Here is a 26841-nt window from a genome sequence, read left to right on the forward strand (position 1 = left end):
GGGAATATGTGTTTAAGGGGTAGATAGTCAGGGAATATGTGTTTAAAGGGTATATAGCCAGGGAATATGTGTTTAAGGGGTAGATAGTCAGGGAATATGTGTTTAAAGGGTAGATAGCCAGGGAATATGTGTTTAAAGGGTAGATAGTCAGGGAATATGTGTTTAAAGGGTATATAGTCAGGGAATATGTGTTTAAAGGGTAGATAGCCAGGGAATATGTGTTTAAAGGGTAGATAGTCAGGGAATATGTGTTTAAAGGGTATATAGTCAGGGAATATGTGTTTATGGGGTAGATAGTCAGGGAATATGTGTTTAAAGGGTATATAGTCAGGGAATATGTGTTTAAAGGGTAGATAGCCAGGGAATATGTGTTTAAAGGGTAGATAGTCAGGGAATATGTGTTTAAAGGGTAGATAGCCAGGGAATATGTGTTTAAAGGGTATATAGTCAGGGAATATGTGTTTAAAGGGTATATAGCCAGGGAATATGTGTTTAAAGGGTATATAGTCAGGGAATATGTGTTTAAAGGGTAGATAGCCAGGGAATATGTGTTTAAAGGGTAGATAGTCAGGGAATATGTGTTTAAAGGGTATATAGTCAGGGAATATGTGTTTATGGGGTAGATAGTCAGGGAATATGTGTTTAAAGGGTAGATAGCCAGGGAATATGTGTTTAAGGGGTAGATAGTCAGGGAATATGTGTTTAAAGGGTATATAGTCAGGGAATATGTGTTTAAAGGGTAGATAGTCAGGGAATATGTGTTTAAAGGGTATATAGTCAGGGAATATGTGTTTAAAGGGTAGATAGTCAGGGAATATGTGTTTAAGGGGTAGATAGTCAGGGAATATGTGTTTAAAGGGTAGATAGTCAGGGAATATGTGTTTAAGGGGTAGATAGTCAGGGAATATGTGTTTAAAGGGTAGATAGTCAGGGAATATGTGTTTAAAGGGTAGATAGTCAGGGAATATGTGTTTAAGGGGTAGATAGTCAGGGAATATGTGTTTAAAGGGTAGATAGTCAGGGAATATGTGTTTAAAGGGTATATAGTCAGGGAATATGTGTTTAAAGGGTAGATAGTCAGGGAATATGTGTTTAAAGGGTATATAGTCAGGGAATATGTGTTTAAAGGGTAGATAGCCAGGGAATACGTGTTTAAAGGGTAGATAGCCAGGGAATACGTGTTTAAAGGGTAGATAGCCAGGGAATATGTGTTTAAAGGGTAGATAGTCAGGGAATATGTGTTTAAAGGGTAGATAGTCAGGGAATATGTGTTTAAAGGGTAGATAGTCAGGGAATATGTGTTTAAAGGGTAGATAGTCAGGGAATATGTGTTTAAAGGGTAGATAGTCAGGGAATATGTGTTTAAAGGGTATATAGTCAGGGAATATGTGTTTAAAGGGTAGATAGTCAGGGAATATGTGTTTAAAGGGTATATAGTCAGGGAATATGTGTTTAAAGGGTAGATAGCCAGGGAATATGTGTTTAAAGGGTAGATAGTCAGGGAATATGTGTTTAAAGGGTATATAGTCAGGGAATATGTGTTTAAAGGGTAGATAGCCAGGGAATATGTGTTTAAAGGGTGGATAGTCAGGGAATATGTGTTTAAAGGGTAGATAGTCAGGGAATATGTGTTTAAAGGGTAGATAGTCAGGGAATATGTGTTTAAAGGGTAGATAGTCAGGGAATATGTGTTTAAAGGGTAGATAGTCAGGGAATATGTGTTTAAAGGGTAGATAGTCAGGGAATATGTGTTTAAAGGGTAGATAGTCAGGGAATATGTGTTTAAAGGGTAGATAGTCAGGGAATATGTGTTTAAAGGGTATATAGTCAGGGAATATGTGTTTAAAGGGTAGATAGCCAGGGAATATGTGTTTAAAGGGTAGATAGTCAGGGAATATGTGTTTAAAGGGTAGATAGTCAGGGAATATGTGTTTAAAGGGTGGATAGTCAGGGAATATGTGTTTAAAGGGTAGATAGTCAGGGAATATGTGTTTAAAGGGTAGATAGTCAGGGAATATGTGTTTAAAGGGTAGATAGTCAGGGAATATGTGTTTAAAGGGTAGATAGCCAGGGAATATGTGTTTAAAGGGTAGATAGCCAGGGAATATGTGTTTAAAGGGTGGATAGTCAGGGAATATGTGTTTAAAGGGTAGATAGTCAGGGAATATGTGTTTAAAGGGTGGATAGTCAGGGAATATGTGTTTAAAGGGTAGATAGTCAGGGAATATGTGTTTAAAGGGTAGATAGTCAGGGAATATGTGTTTAAAGGGTATATAGTCAGGGAATATGTGTTTAAAGGGTAGATAGCCAGGGAATATGTGTTTAAAGGGTAGATAGTAAGGGAATATGTGTTTAAAGGGTATATAGTCAGGGAATATGTGTTTATGGGGTAGATAGTCAGGGAATATGTGTTTAAAGGGTAGATAGCCAGGGAATATGTGTTTAAGGGGTAGATAGTCAGGGAATATGTGTTTAAAGGGTATATAGTCAGGGAATATGTGTTTAAAGGGTAGATAGTCAGGGAATATGTGTTTAAAGGGTATATAGTCAGGGAATATGTGTTTAAAGGGTAGATAGTCAGGGAATATGTGTTTAAGGGGTAGATAGTCAGGGAATATGTGTTTAAAGGGTAGATAGTCAGGGAATATGTGTTTAAGGGGTAGATAGTCAGGGAATATGTGTTTAAAGGGTAGATAGTCAGGGAATATGTGTTTAAAGGGTAGATAGTCAGGGAATATGTGTTTAAGGGGTAGATAGTCAGGGAATATGTGTTTAAAGGGTAGATAGTCAGGGAATATGTGTTTAAAGGGTAGATAGCCAGGGAACATGTGTTTAAAGGGTAGATAGCCAGGGAATATGTGTTTAAAGGGTAGATAGTCAGGGAATATGTGTTTAAAGGGTAGATAGCCAGGGAATATGTGTTTAAAGGGTAGATAGCCAGGGAATACGTGTTTAAAGGGTATATAGTCAGGGAATATGTGTTTAAAGGGTAGATAGCCAGGGAATATGTGTTTAAAGGGTAGATAGTCAGGGAATATGTGTTTAAAGGGTAGATAGCCAGGGAATATGTGTTTAAAGGGTAGATAGCCAGGGAATACGTGTTTAAAGGGTAGATAGCCAGGGAATATGTGTTTAAAGGGTAGATAGTCAGGGAATATGTGTTTAAAGGGTAGATAGTCAGGGAATATGTGTTTAAAGGGTATATAGTCAGGGAATATGTGTTTAAAGGGTAGATAGCCAGGGAATATGTGTTTAAAGGGTAGATAGTCAGGGAATATGTGTTTATGGGGTAGATAGCCAGGGAATATGTGTTTAAAGGGTAGATAGTCAGGGAATATGTGTTTAAAGGGTAGATAGTCAGGGAATATGTGTTTAAAGGGTAGATAGTCAGGGAATATGTGTTTAAAGGGTAGATAGTATGGGAATATGTGTTTAAAGGGTAGATAGCCAGGGAATATGTGTTTAAAGGGTATATAGCCAGGGAATATGTGTTTAAAGGGTAGATAGTCAGTGAATATGTGTTTAAAGGGTAGATAGCCAGGGAATGTGTTTAAAGGGTATATAGTCAGGGAATATGTGTTTAAAGGGTAGATAGCCAGGGAATATGTGTTTAAAGGGTGGATAGTCAGGGAATATGTGTTTAAAGGGTAGATAGCCAGGGAATATGTGTTTAAAGGGTGGATAGCCAGGGAATCTGTGTTTAAAGGGTAGATAGTCAGGGAATATGTGTTTAAAGGGTAGATAGCCAGGGAATATGTGTTTAAAGAGTAGATAGCCAGGGAATATGTGTTTATGGGGTAGATAGCCAGGGAATACATGTTTATGGGGTAGATAGCCAGGGAATACGTATTTATGGGGTAGATAGCCAGGGAATACATGTTTATGGGGTAGCTAGCTAGGGAATACATGTTAATGGGGTAGATAGCCAGGGAATACATGTTTATGGGGTAGATAGCCAGGGAATACATGTTTATGGGGAAGATAGCCAGCGAATACATGTTTATGGGGAAGATAGCCAGGGAATACGTGTTTATGGGGTAGATAGCCAGGGAGTACGTGTTTATGGGTTAGATAGTCAGGGAATCCGCTTTATGGGGAAGATAGCCATGGGATTCGTATTTATGGGGTAGCTAGCCAGGGAATGCATGTTTATGGGTTAGATAGCCAGGGAGTACGTATTTATGGGGTAGATAGCCAGGGAATACGTATTTATGGGGTAGATAGCCAGGGAATGCGTGTTTATGGGGAAGATAGCCATGGAATACGTATTTTTGGGGTAGATAGCCAGGGAATACGTGCTTATGGGGAAGATAGCCATGGAATACGTATTTATGGGGTAGATAGCCAGGGAATGCGTATTTATGGGGAAGATAGCCATGGAATACGTATTTATGGGGTAGATAGCCAGGGAATACATGTTTATGGGGTAGATAGCCAGGGAATACGTATTTATGGGGTAGATAGCCAGGGAATACATGTTTATGGGGTAGCTAGCCAGGGAATACATGTTAATGGGGTAGATAGCCAGGGAATACATGTTTATGGGTTAGATAGCCAGGGAGTACGTATTTATGGGGTAGATAGCCAGGGAATACGTATTTATGGGGTAGATAGCCAGGGAATGCGTGTTTATGGGGAAGATAGCCATGGAATACGTATTTTTGGGGTAGATAGCCAGGGAATACGTGCTTATGGGGAAGATAGCCATGGAATACGTATTTATGGGGTAGATAGCCAGGGAATGCGTGTTTATGGGGAAGATAGCCATGGAATACGTATTTATGGGGTAGATAGCCAGGGAATACATGTTTATGGGGTAGATAGCCAGGGAATACGTATTTATGGGGTAGATAGCCAGGGAATACATGTTTATGGGGTAGCTAGCCAGGGAATACATGTTAATGGGGTAGATAGCCAGGGAATACATGTTTATGGGGTAGATAGCCAGGGAATACATGTGTATGGGGAAGATAACCAGCGAATACATGTTTATGGGGAAGATAGCCAGGGAATACGTGTTTATGGGGTAGATAGCCAGGGAGTACGTGTTTATGGGTTAGATAGTCAGGGAATCCGTTTTATGGGGAAGATAGCCATGGAATTCGTATTTATGGGGTAGCTAGCCAGGGAATGCGTGTTTATGGGGAAGATAGCCATGGAATACGTATTTATGGGGTAGATAGTCAGGGAATGCATGTTTATGGGTTAGATAGCCAGGGAATACGTGTTTATGGGAAAGATAGCCAGGGAATACGTGTTTATGGGGTAGATAGCCAGGGAATGCGTATTTATGGGGTAGATAGCCAGGGAATACGTATTTATGGGGTAGATAGCCAGGGAATACGTATTTATGGGGTAGATAGCCAGGGAATGCGTATTTATGGGGTAGATAGCCAGGGAATACGTATTTATGGGGTAGATAGCCAGGGAATACGTGTTTATGGGGTAGATAGCCAGGGAATGCGTATTTATGGGAAAGATAGCCATGGAATACGTGTTTATGGGGTAGATAGCCAGGGAATGCATGTTTATGGGTTAGATAGCCAGGGAATACGTATTTATGGGGTAGATAGCCAGGGAATATGTGTTTATGGGGTAGATAGCCAGGGAGTACGTGTTTATGGGAAAGATAGCCAGGGAATACGTGTTTATGGGGTAGATAGCCAGGGAATGCATGTTTATGGGTTAGATAGCCAGGGAATACGTGTTCATGGGAAAGATAGCCAGGGAATACGTGTTTATGGGGTAGATAGCCAGGGAATGCGTATTCATGGGGTAGATAGCCAGGGAATACGTATTTATGGGGTAGATAGCCAGGGAATGCGTATTTATGGAGTAGATAGCCAGGGAATGCGTATTTATGGGGTAGATAGCCAGGGAATACATGTTTATGGGGTAGAGAGCCAGGGAATACATGTTTATGGGGTAGAGAGCCAGGGAATACATGTTTATGGGGTAGAGAGCCAGGGAATACATGTTTATGGGGTAGAGAGCCAGGGAATACATGTTTATGGGGTAGAGAGCCAGGGAATACATGTTTATGGGGTAGAGAGCCAGGGAATGCGTATTCATGGGGTAGAGAGCCAGGGAATACATGTTTATGGGGTAGAGAGCCAGGGAATACATGTTTATGGGGTAGAGAGCCAGGGAATACATGTTTATGGGGTAGAGAGCCAGGGAATACATATTTATGGGGCAGAGAGCCAGGGAATACATGTTTATGGGGTAGCTAGCCAGGGAATATGTGTTTATGGGGTAGATAGTCAGGGAATACATGTTTATGGGGTAGAGAGCCAGGGAATACATGTTTATGGGGTAGAGAGCCAGGGAATACGTGTTTATGGGGTAGAGAGCCAGGGAATACATGTTTATGGGGTAGAGAGCCAGGGAATACATATTTATGGGGTAGATAGCCAGGGAATACATGTTTATGGGGTAGCTAGCCAGGGAATATGTGTTTATGGGGTAGATAGTCAGGGAATGTACACATAAACATAGAGAGCACCATTGAACAAGGTGCATTATATCATTATGGGGAGAAGAGATAGAGGTAGATGTTGATTATGTAGGTGTTCTAATGGGAAAGTCCCATCATATCCTACAAGGCTGAGAGTTGGCAGCAGAGCAGACTCCCCATGTCAAGACAGCAGTTGGCTTGCCATCACAGAGATGTTGAGATCACAGGCCTTTAGCTTTCATGCTTCAACACAGATATCCTCCCAACCGTTGAGGAAACTGTACAAAGATACCAAGATGGTGGCTTTGAAATAAATATACTGTTCAGCCATTGTCCGAAGATCATATGTTTTATATAACGTTCTAATTCCTGTTTCGTTCTAAATATTGTTTTGGATACAGTTGGATAGAGACATGCAGGTACTAAGAGGGCTATATCTCCTCCTTTGAGGACAAGCCCCTATAAAATCATTTGGCTATCACTGAAATTGCATGGATATTGTAAAACAATCTCTCTGTGAAACAATTTCACACAAAGAAATAACCATCAACTCAGTGGACACGCGTTCTGCTGCGTTAAAGCTGTCAGCAGACTAAAAAAAAAGATAAGGTATTACAAAAAAAGAATGGGACACAAAGGTTTTCACTCAGTCTGGAGGCTGGAGAGATTTCTTGGCCACCTTGGCTCTCTTTCATTGTTCAATAATACTATTAATCAGGACTATCATTCTGCAACTGTCAACAGAGCTTACTTAGCCCTTATCGCGCTGACCTCCAGTTTTATACAGCTGCCAAGCCGCTGAACAGACCAACGGTAAAGGTCATTTTTTATTTGGCCCTGGCCGTGTCATTGTGAGGCCGCTACGTGAGCAAGTTCCACAGAGTGACTTTGAAGTTTTTATGCATGCATGGGAACCTCGCTCTTGTCTCTCAACATAATGACAATCATAAAAAGAACAACATGGATCTCGTAAATAGGTTTATATATTTGAACTCACCAAATTCAAAAGACAAAACTATAGACACCAATGCATTACGCCTCTTTAGAAAATGTGAGTTAAACTTGTTTATTTTTTATTATTTTTTTGTCAGTTGGTTCATCAAGAAAACCATAGAGGTAATAAACAGTGTGGTCCTCTTAGTTTCTGAACCCAAATGTTAAAACATTTACAATGCATCATTAAATGTTCCAAACAGATATCAAAAAGACAAATCTAGTTCACTGACTTTAATAAGGATACACTGCACAGACTTTAAATGTGATGCGTACAGCAGAGGGCTTTTTGGGAAAAAATCAGCAAATTACAGTTTTCCCCCCACATTATTTTAAGACAATCTCACAATGTGGCCCAAGCTAAGTGAGACAACTGGTATCCTCAGATTAAAAGAAATGTTATTTCTATATAGATATAATTTCTAGTGGTTTCTCTATACAGTACTGTATATTTAACTGCAAAAATATATTCTGAAATAAATAAATATATAACATAAATATATGTATCTAGAAATGAATAAATAATACATTTTGAAATGATATCTGTGGCAAATATATTTCTGCTCCTTTCAGCATGATCTAGTCACATGTAAAACGAGAAGAAAAACAGGTGAATTCCTTCAAAATCCTTCTTGAATGAACAGAGCCCCCCCAAATAAAAAACGAGGTTCTTTAACTGTATAGAATCCCATAGATTTTGCCATTCTAACAATAGATAATAGAACAGTTCTATCATTATGTTCTATCTCTATGTTTTATCTCTATGATTCCAACTAGATCCTCAGTCCAAAGACACTTCCTGAAATGTATTGGCCCTCAAACAGAAGAGTGACCCTCCCTCCTGCATCAGCATCGCTTCCTCTGATCCTGTTCCTCTCCTATTCCACACGACAGCTACTCTCGGGGGTCAGTTGGCCCCTGGAACAAACAGCCTCCTCATGCCTTGGTGTACATGTTGACAATGTCAGACATTCTAGACTGTCTTGGTCACCGCTGAGAGCTGGCTCGTGCATTCTGAGGGGAGGCCCCTGGCTAGTACCTTTATCCCCAGTGTAGGCCTTCCCTGCTGGCTGGCTGGAGCTGGGTCCGCTGTAGGGCTGGGACTGGGGCTGGGGCCGGGGCTGCTAAGGGATTGGTTGGCTCCACTGTCTTAACACCGCCAGTCACACTGCCTGGCCTGCACACATCCCTGCTTCCCACAGCAGGAGGGACTAGAGCTCAATACACAGCTATTCCTGATCTGATCTGGGACGGTGGGTGCAGGCCAGTCTCAGCTGTGGCCCAGAATCTCCTTGTACAGCTCCGGTACCCGGTCAGGGTCCACGGGCCTGGGCAGGAAGTGGGTGAACTTCTGGTGTCGCCTGGACTTTGTTCCATCCCGAGCCGTGCCGTCCTTGTTTAACGCCACAAAGTAGCGAGTCCCTTTGTCTCCGTGCTTGTAGAGGTTGGAGGAGTATGTGTTGTACCAGTTCTCCTCAAACTGCTCCCTGAAGACACACTCAGCGCTCAGCTTCTCCTGCAGGGTAGAAACCAAGTCAGATCAGATTATGATGTCAGATTCGTTGACAATAAATCAACGGTCTTACCAGAGCAAGGATACATTTGTGGTAAGGCTGCTTGGTTTGTTTTGTTTATTTGAATGCCCATTAGCTTTTGCCAAAGCAACAGCTATTCTTCCTGGGGTCCACACAAAATCATCAAACATGACAAGTAACAAAACACTGATCCACAAGAACAGTCACACAAATGTAAAATACAATGCTATACAAACAATTGTGTGTGTAGATTGTGTATTAGAGTATGATAGAGTGTGTGCGTATATTTGTGTGTGTGTCATTTCACAGTCCCTATTGTGGACGATGATAAGACCATAACTAGTGCAGAACTGGATCATTTATGGAAGAGTGACAGCAGAACTGGATCCTTTATGGCAGAGTGACAGGAATAGTCAAGGAAACCCATTAATGCCACCTGCTGGTATATTCTAATGTATATTGGACAACAAAAGACCCAGAGACCCTTCTACAACACATATGTAATGAGAGGTGGGACTACAGAAACAGCAGAGAGACAGTAAATGAGTGTAATACTTACAGAACCATAGAGCTCTCCCTTGTCATTCATCCCCAGGTAGAGAGCACTGTCCACTCCTCGAATGCTTATCAATCCAACAGCAATGCTTATGAATTCCAAAATACCTGGAGAAGAATACATCCGTTGTTCCAGGTGTATTTCACCAGAGAACGCTTCTATCACAGATTGTGACACACTAGGATAGAGTATAGCCACATTTTCCCTATGGGACTTTCACATTACTTCCAGTGATAATTATTGAACAAATTATAACAGTTGCACTATTGCTTTAGGGCTAATATTGGCAACTGATGTTATGGTAGGAAACTGATCTTGTTACACAAATAAACAATTATAATAATACAAATTATTATTATTATTATAACAATAACTTGTATTATATAATAATGATAAAATATTTGGTAACATTTTTAACCATAAAATATGAATGTGTAATATGAGATCTGTAATAACACACTAATTACTTGATAATTACCGAATCTACTGTGGTCCTTTCTTGTCCCTTGCACAGTGCCACCAGGAAGTATTTCCAGATGAAATCCAGTTCTACAGTATAACTGCCTTCTCCGGAGAATCCCTTTTAAAAGTGTTAAATCTGCCGTGGCGCTCCGGGACAGGCTTTCCCCGGCACCAGGTACGAGGTGTTCACCCTGACCCAGCAGTACCGCTGGACTCTCTCCAAGAGACGTCAGGAGAAAATGGGACCCGACGTGTCCTACACCATCAATGCCGTGCAAGAAGCTTCCAACTTCACCCAGAGCAGCCATCGCAGCAGTCCTCCCGTTCGTCAGAGTTGGAGCGAGTAAAGTTCAACAGAGAGATCCTGAGTGAGCGCTCTCGCGTCGACAGTTACCAGATTGCTACTCTGTTGCCTATTGCATGTTTACGTTCGCGTCCGTTACTAAGCAAATGCTCTGTTGAACTGAAACGGATAAGTCCCTTTTTCCCTTGACATGTATACTTTGGGTAATTCGTTCCAAATTATGACCCTACCGCTTGATGTCTTCATCAGTTGAGTTAAGAAAATGTTGTTCAATTCTGGTAGTTCCCACCGCTCACGAAGGGTTGAAAAATTGTGAAAACCATATACAGTAGCAAGTCAGAACCTTTTACAGAGAGCTACCAATGTATCCAACCCCTCTTTCTATGAGAGACACAAGACCACTGCTCTGCAGGTAAGGTAGGCTAGCTGTTGGAGGATTGCGCACACAGTGCCTAAAGACGTGAGGCAGGTGCAAAATGACGGGGACTTTTAGTGGGCGGGGCTATCGTTCAGACTTGCCTTGGCAGAGATTTTTTTCTTCCTAAGGTATAAAATAAGACAGAGAGCGAGAGAGAGAGAGAGAGAGAGAGAGAGTTTGATCATGTATTTGGTTACATTGCAATATGTTGGCCATTGATTGTACTTTGCTACTTACCTATGGCAACGATAGTGACAGTCCTATCGCATTCTCACACTCATTAGTCTACTTCAGTTTGCACTGCACCAACCAGCAAGAGCAACTACCACAACCTAACAAACACCGTGATGTGATCAAAATACTTACACATGAAACAACACATACAATAGCCTATGTATTGAGCTATATAAGCAATGCAATGTGATGCCTCTATTTTAAGGCATTGCCATATTAACCCGAAAAATTCTAAGAGAAACTTGGATTCTTGACTGAGAGCCGCTACAAGACTGGGAGCGCAAAACATTCAGGTAAAACGGGGTGAAACGTCACACGGATTATCTCGCGATGGAAAAGAACAGCTTGCCGCGATCTTCTGCTATGACACTTCAATGAACAACAGCCATGGCTGCCTTCCGTAGACTTATTTCCACATCGACTAATTTCTCATCTACCTCAGGGAGATTTGTATTTTGGAAACAAACACCGAAGAGAACTAAGACATTTAAACGTATTGCAACTGGAGTATGTATCGCCACCGGAGCTGGTTTCGCGAGTTATTACAATGTCCAAAATACACTGTCAAACCAAATCGATAATGGTTTACTTCTCGCATTACCAGAAGTATCTGCTACAGATAAGGTATTGTATAGCCTACTTGTCATGGCATGGGGCATTAGTATATAAAGCATGTATAATAAATATCATATTTATCTGTCTATGTAATAGCCTAGCAGATAGCCTAATATTAATAATTCACGCAATAGGCTGCCAGTGAGTGACTGTAGCTACACGTTAACATGCCCACTCAACTCACAACGCGAGGCAGAGCTGAAAATACAATTATTTTCGGGTAAGATTCAAGGTTGACGTTCCGTGATAGTAAAAAACCCATGGCATAAATAAAAAACGATCAAACAGGGATGCATTGTGTAGACAGAAACACACATGGCAATTTAATTTAAATGGACCAATGTGACTATTTGTCCCATTATAACAAGGGCGCTGTCCATGACATGGGGTGCTGAAATGTTTTGTACTGGTCTATATCGTGAATATAGATTAAAATTACGTTACATAAATATAAAATACATATTAAGACCTCTTATAACAATTACAATTCTCTCTCTTTTTTGAACTTTTTTTTTTTTTTTTACAAGTGCCATGATTGCTATGTGAGAATAGGTGGAGGCAGTCTTCCTCGTCATAATATGCTTGTATAGGGCTATTTAGTGAGAAGACTTGGACACGTACAGGCAAACAGACAGGCAGTGACAATAATAATAGTGGAAACCAATAAGGCCCAGTGAGGCGTTGCTCTCACTCCCTCTGTTTAGTTGGCAGGTTTGTTTTAGGATGATCTGTGGGATCATTGCTGTAAAGCCTTCATTAGACTGTTCAATCAGTAAACCGTGCTGAAGTCACTGACCGCGGTCTAGTTTGCAACCCTCCTTTTACATTGTGTTCCTTTTTTAATACTTCCCAAATGGCACCCTATTCCCTATATAATGCACTATTTTTGACCAGGCTCTAGGGAATGGGTTGCCATTTGGGGCATAGACTTTGTCCCCACCCTCTTATCTAACTCTAGGGTGGTGAGGGTGGGAGTGGTGGTGACGGGACATGGCTTGATGTAACCTTGACTGGGGGTTTGAGACACAGGAATCCAGGAACGTAGGAAACTGGACACGAGGACTTGGCGGAGGGGCTGACATTTGATGGTGGGGGTTTACCCAGAGGAGGAGGGGTGTGGGGGCAGAGGAGAGGGCGGGGAAGAAGGGGGGCACACATTCCCTGAGGTGTTTGCTGTGTGCCCAGTGGGCCTGGCACTCTGCCACCAGAGAGAGACGTCCACTTTGTCCTCACCAGGCCAGGCAGGCCTGCCTCCTGATATCGCTGTTTTCTAAACATTTGTAGGAACGTTATCTGGTACACGCCTGACAAAACATGGTGCCCATTTTTTGAAGTAAAACATGGGTTCTAGTTTTTAGCTCATGGGTTCTTCAAATTGGCTCATGTCCCCTGTAACTATTCTCCAAGTCAATGCTGTAAATGAGAATGTGTTCTTACTCTAATGTTTGCCCATGAAAAAACATGTTTTTTTAAAAACTATTAATTGAAACTTTTTTCACACTTTGCTTAAAAACATTAAATTATTTTGGATATATATATGTGTGTGTGTGTGTGTGTGTATGTGTGTGTTTTGTTTCAGGCCAAGACATTTGATCTGGATGATGGGGATGTGTACATGTCGTCCCATGAGGCCAGGTTTCGGTTGTTCAGCTCAGTGGAATATGAGGGACAGCTCTATATGACCCCACTGAACTTCATTGAGTCTGTCACCATGGGTGAGCCTAAGAGTGAGTACTAACCATCACACACACGCACACACACACACACACACACACACACACACACACACACACACACACACACACACACACACACACACACACACACACACACACACCACAGTCATCAAACTAAGATGTTGCCATATGGTGCTGATTAAATAACAATCTTCAGCAGTTCTATTCTGTACTGTACAGATGATGATGGTAGCGTCCGAGGTGCCAATGTTGTTTGCTGGACACTCACACCAACACTCTTTATGTAAAGGCCTTGTGAGTGACATAAAAATAACTGTGTGATTGGCTAGGAGTCAAGTAGATACAGATCTTTACTAGCAGCACCACTGTTACGTCTCATTTCTGTAGCAACAAACTCTGACGGACAGAAAAACAGACAGACGGAGACAAAACAGAATGTCTCAAGTGATAGACATTCATGATGTCTGTGAATCATGATGATTTTAGTCACTACATTAGAAGCTGTTAAACACATGCTAAATTATCAGATATAAACTCACAGTATTGGGATTGAATAAAGATCTTGTCTCCTTCCCAAATGGCATCCTATTCCATAGATAGTGCACTGTGTAGGGAATAGGGTGCCATTTGGGACATAGCCATGTATTCTGGGGCCTGTTGATGTGGTGTGTCTTGGTTTCCCTGGCATGTTACGAGGGGTATAAATGGAGCACTAATGTGAATAGCACACATTGCGTCAGCCTTCTCTCCTCACTCTCTCTGATGGCTAATGTGTTACGAAATAGGGATAATGACGTTTTATGGTTTTATGCTGTGGTTGTAAAATCAGATACGTTTTTTTCCCTGACTGAGGATGTTTGGAAAAGTCTGGGATATAGGGCAATTATACATCACAGAATATTGTCATCGTTTACATACAGTATTTCATATGAAAATACCTTCTGCTTTGCGTTGCTGTTCAATTAAAATGATATCGCCAGAATCCCGTTTTCTAAAATTGTGGGAGCCTGTATGGTATTGTGGTAACCTATGTGGTATTGTGGTAACCTATATGGTGTTGTGGTAACCTATATGGTGTTGTGGTAACCTATATGGTATTGTGGTAGCCTATATGGTATTGTGGTAACCCATATGGTGTTGTGGTAACCTATGTGGTGTTGTGGTAACCTATATGGTGTTGTGGTAACCTATATGGTGTTGTGGTAACCTATATGGTATTGTCGTAGCCTGTATGGTATTGTGGTAACCTATGTGGTATTGTGGTAACCTATATGGTATTGTGGTAGCCTATATGGTATTGTGGTAACCTATATGGTGTTGTGGTAACATATATGGTATTGTGGTAACCTATGTGGTATTGTGGTAACCTATATGGTGTTGTGGTAACCTATGTGGTATTGTGGTAACCTATGTGGTATTGTCGTAGCCTGTATGGTATTGTGGTAGCCTATATGGTATTGTCGTAGCCTGTATGGAATTGTGGTAACCTATGTGGTATTGTGGTAACCTATATGGTATTGTGGTAGCCGGTATGGTATTGTGGTAACCTATGTGGTATTATGGTAACCTATGTGGTATTGTCGTAACCTATATGGTATTGTCGTAGCCTGTATGGAATTGTGGTAACCTATGTGGTATTGTGGTAACCTATATGGTATTGTGGTAGCCGGTATGGTATTGTGGTAACCTATGTGGTATTAAGGTAACCTATGTGGTATTGTCGTGACCTATATGTTATTGTGGTAGCCTATATGTTATTGTCGTAGCCTGTATGGTATTGTGGTAACCTATGTGGTATTGTGGTAACCTATATGGTATTGTGGTAGCCGGTATGGTAATGTGGTAACCTATGTGGTATTGTGGTAACCTATGTGGTATTGTGGTAACCTATATGGTATTGTGGTAGCCGGTATGGTATTGTGGTAACCTATGTGGTATTGTGGTAACCTATGTGGTATTGTGGTAGCCGGTATGGTATTTTGGTAACCCATATGGTGTTGTGGTAACCTATGTGGTGTTGTGGTAACCTATATGGTGTTGTGGTAACCTATATGGTGTTGTGGTAACCTATATGGTATTGTCGTAGCCTGTATGGTATTGTGGTAACCTATGTGGTATTGTGGTAACCTATATGGTATTGTGGTAGCCTATATGGTATTGTGGTAACCTATATGGTGTTGTGGTAACATATATGGTATTGTGGTAACCTATGTGGTATTGTGGTAACCTATATGGTGTTGTGGTAACCTATGTGGTATTGTGGTAACCTATATGATATTGTGGTAACCTATGTGGTATTGTGGTAACCTATATGGTATTGTGGTAGCCTGTATGGTATTGTGGTAACCTATGTGGTATTGTGGTAACCTATGTGGTATTGTCGTAGCCTGTATGGTATTGTGGTAGCCTATATGGTATTGTCGTAGCCTGTATGGAATTGTGGTAACCTATGTGGTATTGTGGTAACCTATATGGTATTGTGGTAGCCGGTATGGTATTGTGGTAACCTATGTGGTATTATGGTAACCTATGTGGTATTGTCGTAACCTATATGTTATTGTGGTAGCCTATATGTTATTGTCGTAGCCTGTATGGTATTGTGGTAACCTATGTGGTATTGTGGTAACCTATATGGTATTGTGGTAGCCGGTATGGTAATGTGGTAACCTATGTGGTATTGTGGTAACCTATGTGGTATTGTGGTAACCTATATGGTATTGTGGTAGCCGGTATGGTATTGTGGTAACCTATGTGGTATTGTGGTAACCTATGTGGTATTGTCGTAGCCTGTATGGTATTGTGGTAACCTATGTGGTATTGTGGTAACCTATATGGTATTGTGGTAGCCGGTATGGTATTGTGGTAACCTATGTGGTATTGTGGTAACCTATATGGTATTGTGGTAGCTGGTATGGTATTGTGGTAACCTATGTGGTATTGTGGTAACCTATATGGTATTGTGGTAGCCGGTATGGTATTGTGGTAACCTATGTGGTATTGTCGTAGCCTGTATGGTATTGTGGTAACCTATGTGGTATTGTGGTAACCTATATGGTATTGTGGTAGCCTATATGTTATTGTCGTAGCCTGTATGGTATTGTGGTAACCTATGTGGTATTGTGGTAACCTATATGGTATTGTGGTAGCCGGTATGGTATTGTGGTAACCTATGTGGTGTTGTGGTAACCTATGTGGTATTGTGGTAACCTATATGGTATTGTGGTAGCCTATATGTTATTGTCGTAGCCTGTATGGTATTGTGGTAACCTATGTGGTATTGTGGTAACCTATATGGTATTGTGGTAGCCGGTATGGTATTGTGGTAACCTATGTGGTATTGTGGTAACCTATATGGTATTGTGGTAGCCTATATGTTATTGTCGTAGCCTGTATGGTATTGTGGTAACCTATGTGGTATTGTGGTAACCTACAGTGGCTTCAGTCTGCTTTCCAACAGACACTGGGAGATAAATTCACCTTTCAGCAGGACAATAACCTAAAACACAAAGCCAAATATACACTGGAGTTGCTTACCAAGATGACATTGAATGTTCCTGAGTGGCGTAGTTACAGTTTTGATTTAAATTGTCTTGAAAATCTATGGCAGGACTTGAAAATGGCTGTCTAGCAATGATCAACAATCAACTTGACGATTGAAGAATTAAAAAAATAATAATAGGCACATTTTGTACAATCCAGCTGTACAAAGCTCTTAGAGACTTACCCAGAAAGACACAACTGTAATCACAGCCAAAGGTGCTTCTAAAAAGTTTTGACTCAGGGGCGTGAATACGTTTGTAAATGAGATATTTCTGTGTTTCACTTTCAATAAATTTGCAAAGAAATCTTTGTCATTATGGGGTATTGTGTGTAGATGGGTGAAAGAAAAAAATATATTTAATCCACTTTGATGTCAGGCTGTAACACAACAAAAGGTGGAATAAGTCAAGGGGTATGAATACTTTCTAAAGGCACTGTATATGGTACTGTGTGAGCCTATGTGGGTGGTTTCAAACTTGTTCCCATGATAAAAAGGAGCATCTCAGGTATTTCAGAGAAATTGCCTGTTTGCTTAGAACAGTGTTGGTTTTAATTCTGCCAAGGTAAATGGTCACTCTTTTCTAGTGATTTTAATGATTTTCTCTCTTCAAAGAATGAGCCAGCCAGCCAGCCAAATAAGCCCTGACCCAATGTATTCCTATACTGAGGCTAAAATGTCTGTTGGGAAAGGCACCAGTATAACTCTGGTCCCCATTGTTAGAGACTGATGTATGTCTAATGAAAGAGTTCATAGTCTGTGTTGATGTGTCTGTTTTACAGGACATAGCTAGCATTGCTACACATAGTTTTCTCAGGGTTTTTTCATCAACATTTTAGTCAAAACCGCAAAGATCTTCTGCTGAGCAAATATATATACGCAAGTTACAATTTCTGAGTTACAATTCAAATAAGGAAATCAGTCAATTGAAATACATTCATTAGGCCCTAATCTATGGATTTGACATGACTGGGCAGGGGCGCAGTCATTAGTGGGCCTGGGAGGGCATAGGCCCACCCACTTGGGAGCCAAGCCCACCCACTGGGGAGCCAGGCCCAGCCAATCAGAATGAGTTTTTCTCACAAAACGACAGAAACACTCCTCAGTTTCATCAGCTCATCAGCACCAGTAGGCTGGTCTCTGACGATCTCACAGGTGAAGAAGCCAGATGTGGAGGTTCTGGACTGGCGTGGTTACACGTGGTCCGCGGTTGTGAGGCTGGTTGGACGTACTGCCAAATTCTCTAAAATGACGTTGGAGGCGGCTTATGGTAGAGAAAATAACATTACATTCTCTGGAAACAGCTTTGGTCGACATTCCTGCTGTCAGCATGCCAATTGCACGCTCCCTAAAAACTTGAGTCATCTGTGGCATTGCCAATCTGTGGCATCTGTGGCATTGTGTTGTGTGACAAAACTGCACATTTTGATCATGCTGTTTAATCAGCTTCTTGATATGGTGAAAGGTGAAATGCTCACTAACAGGGATGTAAACACATTTTTGCACAGAAATAAGCTTTTTGTTCATATGAAAAATGTCTGGGAAATGTTATTTTAGGTCATAAAACATGGGACCAACATATGTTGCATTTATATTTTTGTTCAGTGTATTTTTACTGGACCACTGTGCTATGAAACCCCTGGGTCACTCTAATCTTTATACATTTCAGGCCTTGGTGTGAATGTGAATTAATTTTTCAGGGGATTAAATGCACAAATTGAGGATTTCCCCTTCCTCTAATATTTGCTTGTCCACCCAGACACCTCCATTTGGTGGGAGAGCTCTACAAAGCAAATAGTCATCATAACTGCTTCCTCCATCAGAAACAGACCTTAAAGTTATTGTCACTGTTATCATCCCTCTGGGGTGGTAGGGCCATGTGAATCACCTAGCCAGGTGTTTTTATGAAGCCAACGCCTTATCTTATGGCCAGGGACCTTTTTATTGGGTATTGGAATGCGTTCCTGGAGATATGGCACTCATGTTTCAGTACAGCCCTGAGTCCAGCTGTCCTTTCTTACACATAGCCACTTGTTTTTCCACCATAAAGTACATTATAGGCTTGTTCATAGCATGTTGTGCGAATAATTGTAATTTTTTTCACCATGAATAATACTGATCAGTTAATTTATTCTGAACAATACTTTCTTTTTTCTTTTTAGAAAAGAGGATTTGGAAGTCTCTAACAAAACAGGTGGGAGGTTTGTGATTATAGCACTGCATGCATTGACAAGTGTGAAAATGTATTTGAAATAGAACCCTGCTTTTCTCTTCTAAGTGAATAATCGATGTACACTGAGTGTACAAAAAATTAGGAACACCTTCCTAATATTGAGTTGCACCCCCTTTTGCCCTCCAAACAGCCTCAATTTGTTGGGGCATGGACTCTACAAGGTGTCGAAAGCGTTACACAGGGATGCTGGACCATGTTGACTACAATGCTTCCCATAGTTGTGTCAAGTTGGCTGGATGTCCTTTGGGTGGTGGACCATTCTTGATACACACAGGAAACTGTTGAGCGTGAAAAACCCAGCAGCATTGCAGTTCTTGACACAAACCAGTGCACCTGTCACCTACTACCCCGTTCAAAGGCACTTCAATCTTTTGTCTTGCCCATTCACCCTCTGAATGGCACACATTCACAATCCATGTCTCAATTGTCTCAAGGCTTAAAAATGATTCTTCATAGTGTCACCTCCCCTTCATCTACCATGGAAAAGGGTGTTCCTAATCTTACACTCAGTGTATAATAATGAATTATTCATGTTTGTGTACTGATTCTTCAAAGAGTAAACACTGATTTTCTTCCATTGTTGAAGGAGTTGGAACAGATGCTGGCAGACACCCCTCCTGTTTTTAAAGGATCATCCAATTTATTCAGGAACCTACGTCACCGAGGTAAGACTCCTTAACTCTCTCTATCATCAAGAATATGGCCAGTGGAATGTTTGCAGGTTCCATATACCAAATCAATCGAGAACAGAGTACAGGCAGTAAACACCATCTTATCTTCCCATCAAACAGTGATGTTGTCATTTGCTCTCAGGTAACCTTAGATACGAGGGTGAAGGAAATCTACCCTAAATAGGATGTACCATTGATTAGCGATACCGTTACCAGTTATAATAAACTACATCCCTGTACTGAGAATGAGATGTGCTTGTATTTTCAAAATAGTGTAGCGATCCTTGAAATATGAGCCACGTTACGATTCCCATCAAGTAGGTAAAATGTATTGCTGCAATGCATAGTGTTTGCCTTTTACACAAGAGACCCGGGTTCGCTTCCCACTCCCTCGATTCGCTACAGTATTGACAAGCTGAGGAAAGGAGGTAATTGTAAATGTTCTTCAATGTTGTTATTTTCATGGAAACATGGTTCAAGTAACCTGTTCTCATTGCTCCCTGAAGAAGTGAACATCACTCCCTGCGTTTCAAACCCTGTGTTTGGTGTATAAGTTCTCCCTGCTCTCTCCTCTGTTGCTTTAGCTAAGTGCCAACGCTGGGATCTGGGGCTTTTAATCCTGCTGTTAAACATGGCGGTTTTGCAGAGAAAAAAAGGATTGGATTGATCAGCGAACAAAGCCTTGCTTTGAGAATGAGAGGTGCTGTTTGAACCCGGTTCTGTTGAGACACGTCCCACTGGCTGCCTCCTGATCACCATGGACATGATGAATCCTAAGAATGGAGTAGGATTACATCTCCGGTTCTGCCACTCTATACGAAGTGTTTCTGAGGAATTATTTCTATTGTCTGACAACATCTTCTTGAGCTCAGAGGTTGGAAGGGTTGAGGATTGGGGAGGGAAGGGGAGGGTTGGAGAGGGGAGGGAAGGTTTCTCTCTCCCTGAGTGAAGGTGTGTGTGGTATTGGTGAGACATGGATGGAATCTTAAAGATTTTTTCCCTCCAACCTATTTAACCCTTAAAAAGTCAGAGAACTTTAGTCATTTTAAGGCCCTATACATTTTCAACAGAGAAGTTTTCGAGCAGATCAGTGACTCATGTTGGGATGCACCATTTCATTGGGACTTTTCAACAGAAACTCTCTATTGGCATCCAGTACTTCCCCACCACATTCAACTATCCCAACGCAGACAAACATCAGATATCTGCAGAACTTTTATATGACAAGGAGTATCAGAAATATAAAGAAAGAGGATTTTATTGGATGCACTACCATAGTCCATTCATAGTATTTTTTCCTCCCAAGTGTCCTTTTTTGGTGGGAAATCTCCCTGGAGCAAAGGCCATACCTGAATCCTTTTCCCATAACACCCAGAGCTGTCTGTGCTTTAGTCACTGTCTTCTCCTGCAAACAAACGCTTGGGAATGCTTTCAGAGGCAGCAAGACAACCCTCTTCAGTCTACTGAGATGGACCCTGACAGTTACTCTTCTCTTCTTCTCGCAGTCACACAACAAAGGGAGTTCTAGAACACAAAAAGGAACAGGAAGCCGAATCAGGCATCCACAATCAGTGACAGATCACTGGAGAATGTTTTAAACCTTGTTATCCAAACAGAGGACGCACCGAAGCCAGCACTGGGGCTTCATTTTGTTTGGGGTTGTGTCCAGATAGGTCACTTACGTTGTAAAGCCTCTGTTTGTGTGATGAGAACACCAACCATGAATTAAGAGGCACCTTTCTAAGATGTTATCAATATGAAAGAGAAGATTAGCTGTTGTCTAAAGGTGTTGCACTGTTTCGTGGGGTGTTTCATGCATGTGAAGAGTTAGGAAAGGACTTTGAAAAACTCTATATAACTCAAGTAAACTGCTAGACTAATGTTCAATTATTTTAGGAACTTTCTATATACATTTATGACAGTCAAGATTAAAGCCAAACATTTGTATTTTTGTTTCCAGGCATCATCGGTTACACAGAGTATCTATTCCTGCTCTGCATTTTAACAAGTAAGTATGTTTGATTAGATATTTTATTTAAAAAAGAAAACATACGTAAGATGTTAGTTTGAACGTGGTTTCTTGTCTTATCTCGTTTCTCGGTCCTTTCCCAGAACCTCATGCTGGCTTTAAGATAGCTTTCAACATGTTTGATGCAGATGGAAACAAAATGGTGGACAAACGGGAGTTCTTGGTGGTATGTAATTATCTTAAGGTTAAATGAGAAGGATAGTTCCTTTGGTTAGTGAAGGAAGTCTGAATAACATCGGAACATCTTCTGTCTTCTAACCAGCTTGAGGAAATCTTCCGTAAGAAAAAGGATAGAAAAGAAGCAGATGATGGTGCTCCAAGGTCTGACAAGCTGGTAAGGAGAGGCATTTATTTCTGGAATATTCTCCGCATTTAGGCCATGCATTTATTCTAGGTATTAATTCCTGTAAAGTTCAGTTAGATAGAAATGACGAAGAGCAATGTTTCCCCATTATACATTTAAAGTTTGGAACAATAAAATTGTCCTGCAGGAAGTATGGAAGTCAGGAAGAAAGTGTTTGAGCTGTAGACAGACGGTATGTTGGATATGGTAGACTGTAGACAGACCGCATGGTGGATGTGGTAGACTGTAGACAGACCGCATGGTGGATGTGGTAGACTGTTGACAGACATTATGGTGGATGTGGTAGACTGTTGACAGACATTATGGTGGATGTGGTAGACTGTAGACAGACATTATGGTGGATGTGGTAGACTGTAGACAGACATTATGGTGGATGTGGTAGACTGTAGACAGACATTATGGTGGATGTGGTAGACTGTAGACAGACCGCATGGTGGATGTGGTAGACTGTTGACAGACATTATGGTGGATGTGGTAGACTGTAGACAGACATTATGGTGGATGTGGTAGACTGTTGACAGACATTATGGTGGATGTGGTAGACTGTAGACAGACCGCATGGTGGATGTGGTAGACTGTAGACAGACCGCATGGTGGATGTGGTAGACTGTTGACAGACATTATGGTGGATGTGGTAGACTGTAGACAGACGGTATGTTGGATGTGGTAGACTGTAGACAGACCGCATGGTGGATGTGGTAGACTGTAGACAGACCGCATGGTGGATGTGGTAGACTGTTGACAGACATTATGGTGGATGTGGTAGACTGTTGACAGACATTATGGTGGATGTGGTAGACTGTAGACAGACATTATGGTGGATGTGGTAGACTGTTGACAGACATTATGGTGGATGTGGTAGACTGTTGACAGACATTATGGTGGATGTGGTAGACTGTAGACAGACATTATGGTGGATGTGGTAGACTGTAGACAGACATTATGGTGGATGTGGTAGACTGTAGACAGACATTATGGTGGATGTGGTAGACTGTAGACAGACCGCATGGTGGATGTGGTAGACTGTAGACAGACCGCATGGTGGATGTGGTAGACTGTTGACAGACATTATGGTGGATGTGGTAGACTGTAGACAGACGGTATGTTGGATGTGGTAGACTGTAGACAGACCGCATGGTGGATGTGGTAGACTGTAGACAGACCGCATGGTGGATGTGGTAGACTGTTGACAGACATTATGGTGGATGTGGTAGACTGTTGACAGACATTATGGTGGATGTGGTAGACTGTAGACAGACATTATGGTGGATGTGGTAGACTGTTGACAGACATTATGGTGGATGTGGTAGACTGTAGACATACATTATGGTGGATGTGGTAGACTGTTGACAGACATTATGGTGGATGTGGTAGACTGTAGACAGACATTATGGTGGATGTGGTAGACTGTAGACAGACATTATGGTGGATGTGGTAGACTGTAGACAGACATTATGGTGGATGTGGTAGACTGTAGACAGACCGCATGGTGGATGTGGTAGACTGTTGACAGACATTATGGTGGATGTGGTAGACTGGTGACAGACATTATGGTGGATGTGGTAGACTGTTGACAGACATTATGGTGGATGTGGTAGACTGTAGACAGACGGTATGTTGGATGTGGTAGACTGTAGACAGACCGCATGGTGGATGTGGTAGACTGTTGACAGACATTATGGTGGATGTGGTAGACTGTAGACAGACAGTATGGTGGATGTGGTAGACTGTAGACAGACATTATGGTGGATGTGGTAGACTGTAGACAGACATGGTTAATGTGGTAGGCTGTAGATAGACAGTATGGTGGATGTAACACCAGGATTTGATCACAATGATAAGACAGACTATCTGAGTGAGGTCCTATCACATCAACAGTACAACAGGATTAGTCTTATTCAGTGAACCAATGAAAGGAGTGTACATTTTTGTAAATGTTTACATTAAAATTAATGTAAAATCTTTAGATTGATAGACTATGAAATGTTTTGTGATAATGTCCTGTATTGTTGAAGACACCTTTGAACATAGAACAATGGACAGTCTTCCCTGCATGTTCTAACATGGTTCAATCTCTACCCTATCTCTAACATGGTTCTATCTCTAACATGGTTCTATCTCCAGCCTCTTTAACATGGTTCTATCTCTACCACATATCTCTAACATGGTTCTATCTCTACCCTATCTCTAACATGGTTCTATCTCTATCCTATCTCGAACATGATTCTATCTCTACCCTATCTCTAACATGGTTCTATCTCTACCCTATCTCTAACATGGTTCTATCTCTCCCCTTTCCCTAACATGGTTCTATCTCTAACATGGTTCTATCTCTACCCTATCTCTTTATTTTTTTAACCTTTATTTTACTAGGCAAGTCAGTTAAGAACAAATTCTTATGTTTAATGACGGCCTAGGAACAGTGGGTTACCTTGTCAACTCGGGGATTCGATCTTGCAACCTTTCGGTTACAAGTCCAACGCTCTAACCACCTGCTGCCCCATGGTTCTCTACCCTATCTCTACCCTATCTCTAACATGGTTCTATCTCTACCCTATCTCTAACATGTTTCTATCTCTACCCTATCTCTAACATGTTTCTATCTCTACCCTATCTCTCACATGGTTCTATCTTTACCCTATCTCTAACATGGTTCTATCTCTACCCTATCTCTAACATGGTTATATCTCTAACATTGTTATATCTCTACCCTATCTCTAGCATGTTTCTATCTCTACCCTATCTCTAACATGGTTCTATCTCTACCCTTTCTCTCACATGGTTCTATCTTTACCCTATCTCTAACATGGTTCTATCTCTACCCTATCTCTAATAATGTTCTATCTCTACCCTATCTCTAACATGGTTCTATCTCTAACATGGTTCTATCTTTACCCTATCTCTAACATGGTTCTATCTCTACCCTATCTCTAACATGGTTATATCTCTAACATTGTTATATCTCTACCCTATCTCTAACATGGTTCTATCTCTAACATGGTTCTATCTTTACCCTATCTCTAACATGGTTATATCTCTAACATTGTTATATCTCTACCCTATCTCTAACATGTTTCTATCTCTACCCTATCTCTAACATGTTTCTATCTCTACCCTATCTCTCACATGGTTCTATCTTTACCCTATCTCTAACATGGTTCTATCTCTACCCTATCTCTAACATGGTTATATCTCTAACATTGTTATATCTCTACCCTATCTCTATCATGTTTCTATCTCTACCCTATCTCTAACATGGTTCTATCTCTACCCTTTCTCTCACATGGTTCTATCTTTACCCTATCTCTAACATGGTTCTATCTCTACCCTATCTCTAATAATGTTCTATCTCTACCCTATCTCTAACATGGTTCTATCTCTAACATGGTTCTATCTTTACCCTATCTCTAACATGGTTCTATCTCTAACATGGTTCTATCTCTACCCTTTCTCTAACATGGTTCTATCTCAACCCTATCTCTAACATTGTTCTATCTCTACCCTATCTCTAACATGGTTCTATCTCTATCCTATCTCTAACATGGTTCTATCTCTACCCTATCTCTAACATGGTTCTATCTCTACCCTATCTCTAACATGGTTCTATCTCTACCCTATCTCTAACATGGTTCTATCTCTATCCTATCTCTAACATGGTTCTATCTCTACCCTATCTCTAACATGGTTCTATCTCTACCCTGTCTCTAACATGGTTCTATCTCTATCCTATCTCTAACATGGTTCTATCTCTACCCTATCTCTAACATGGTTCTATCTCTACCCTATCTCTAACATGGTTCTATCTCTAGCCTATCTCTAACATGGTTCTATCTCTATGCTATGATTAACATGGTTCTACCTCTACCCTCTCTAACATGGTTCTATCTCTAGCCTATCTCTAACATGGTTCTATCTCTACCCTATGATTAACATGGTTCTACCTCTACCCTCTCTAACATGGTTCTATCACTACCCTGTCTCTAACATGGTTCTATATCTTGCATGCCCGCATCCATCTTTCCCCTGCATTTTATAGAACTTACAACTGTATGGGAACCGGGAGTCCCGTGCACAGAGAGTATGTATTCTCCCTCTCACCAGAATATCTGCACTTTCTGTTATGTGTTTTCTTCATGGCTAGCCTGTTGCATGTGGCCTATTTTGCTTATGAAAAATGTAAGGAATCTACTGTAGTAACTTAGCCAAGTGAGCTAATGGGCATGAAAACCACGGAAGCCATTCCATGCTAAATGCATTGATGGTATTACTGTATCTTGGCCTTCTCATGTGCAAGGTTAGCAGAGCGTCATGCGAGCTGCGAGGTAGCCAGGACAATGCAGCCGTAATGGGTCCAGTCCAAACTCTGGCTGTGCCGCTGGACTGCCACAGCAGAGCAGATGATTTATGTACTGGCCTGCTGTCTGTCAGAGTGGCTGGCTGAGCGATGGGTTCCTTTTCAAAAGGCCCTTATCTGAAGACTGACAGCATTCCTCCCGGACCCCCATGTTTTATTTTTACAGTTTCTTAAAAAGGGGTATTTGGGCTCGGGTTACCTTTTGTGGTGGGCTTGACCATGCTGATCGGCGTGCCAGTCAGTGAGAGCTATAGAGCTAGTACTGCTAGAATGAATGTCTCAACACAGACACATAGAAAAGGGTGCTGCTGCAGCTAGCAAGAAGAAAACCAGTGCTTTTGAGATGGTTGTTTTAAGACCTGTTGGGTTAAGGTGTGTCTT

At 41.3% G+C, this 26841-nt stretch overlaps 2 protein-coding genes across 5 annotated transcripts in view; one reads left to right on the forward strand and one right to left on the reverse strand.

The window, feature by feature from the left end:
- Positions 1-7507: 7507 nt before the first annotated feature.
- On the reverse strand, positions 7508-10848 carry LOC110504706 (fibroblast growth factor 20). The gene is made up of 3 exons (XM_021583480.3): positions 10020-10848; positions 9545-9648; positions 7508-8966 (listed from the first exon to the last, which is right to left on the reverse strand). The coding sequence occupies exons 1-3, from the start codon at positions 10309-10311 to the stop codon at positions 8721-8723; spliced, it is 642 nt and encodes a 213-aa protein (XP_021439155.1). The 5' UTR covers positions 10312-10848; the 3' UTR covers positions 7508-8720.
- Positions 10362-26841, forward strand: part of micu3b (mitochondrial calcium uptake 3b) — a 41919-nt gene continuing 25439 nt past the window's right edge. For 2 of the 4 annotated variants that reach the window (XM_036969585.2, XM_036969587.2), the window contains exons 1-8: positions 10856-11583; positions 13154-13301; positions 18972-19003; positions 19629-19707; positions 21674-21721; positions 21826-21908; positions 22005-22076; positions 26143-26184. In XM_036969585.2, the coding sequence (XP_036825480.1) occupies positions 11347-11583; positions 13154-13301; positions 18972-19003; positions 19629-19707; positions 21674-21721; positions 21826-21908; positions 22005-22076; positions 26143-26184 (741 nt within the window). In that variant the 5' untranslated portion in view covers positions 10856-11346. Of the gene's footprint in view, positions 11584-13153; positions 13302-18971; positions 19004-19628; positions 19708-21673; positions 21722-21825; positions 21909-22004; positions 22077-26142; positions 26185-26841 lie in introns of all 4 variants that reach the window. The other 2 variants (XM_036969588.2, XM_036969586.2) reach the window with 2 other exon arrangements.

The sequence above is a fragment of the Oncorhynchus mykiss genome, chromosome 25, assembly GCF_057628025.1.
Source record: "Oncorhynchus mykiss isolate SJ-2025 chromosome 25, ASM5762802v1, whole genome shotgun sequence".
NCBI classification, from domain to species: Eukaryota; Metazoa; Chordata; class Actinopteri; order Salmoniformes; family Salmonidae; genus Oncorhynchus; species Oncorhynchus mykiss.

What these genes read in the sequence shown, in the direction of transcription:
- LOC110504706 (XM_021583480.3), bottom strand. Translation starts at nt 10,311, where the DNA reads ATGGCTGCTCTGGGTGAAGTTGGAAGCTTCTTGCACGGCATTGATGGT. An exon ending in AAAGGACCACAGTAGATTCG is followed by an intron (nt 9,649 to 10,019) that starts GTAATTATCAAG and finishes ATTCTTCTCCAG; the next exon opens with GTATTTTGGAATTCATAAGC. An exon ending in AGGGAGAGCTCTATGGTTCT is followed by an intron (nt 8,967 to 9,544) that starts GTAAGTATTACA and finishes TCTACCCTGCAG; the next exon opens with GAGAAGCTGAGCGCTGAGTG.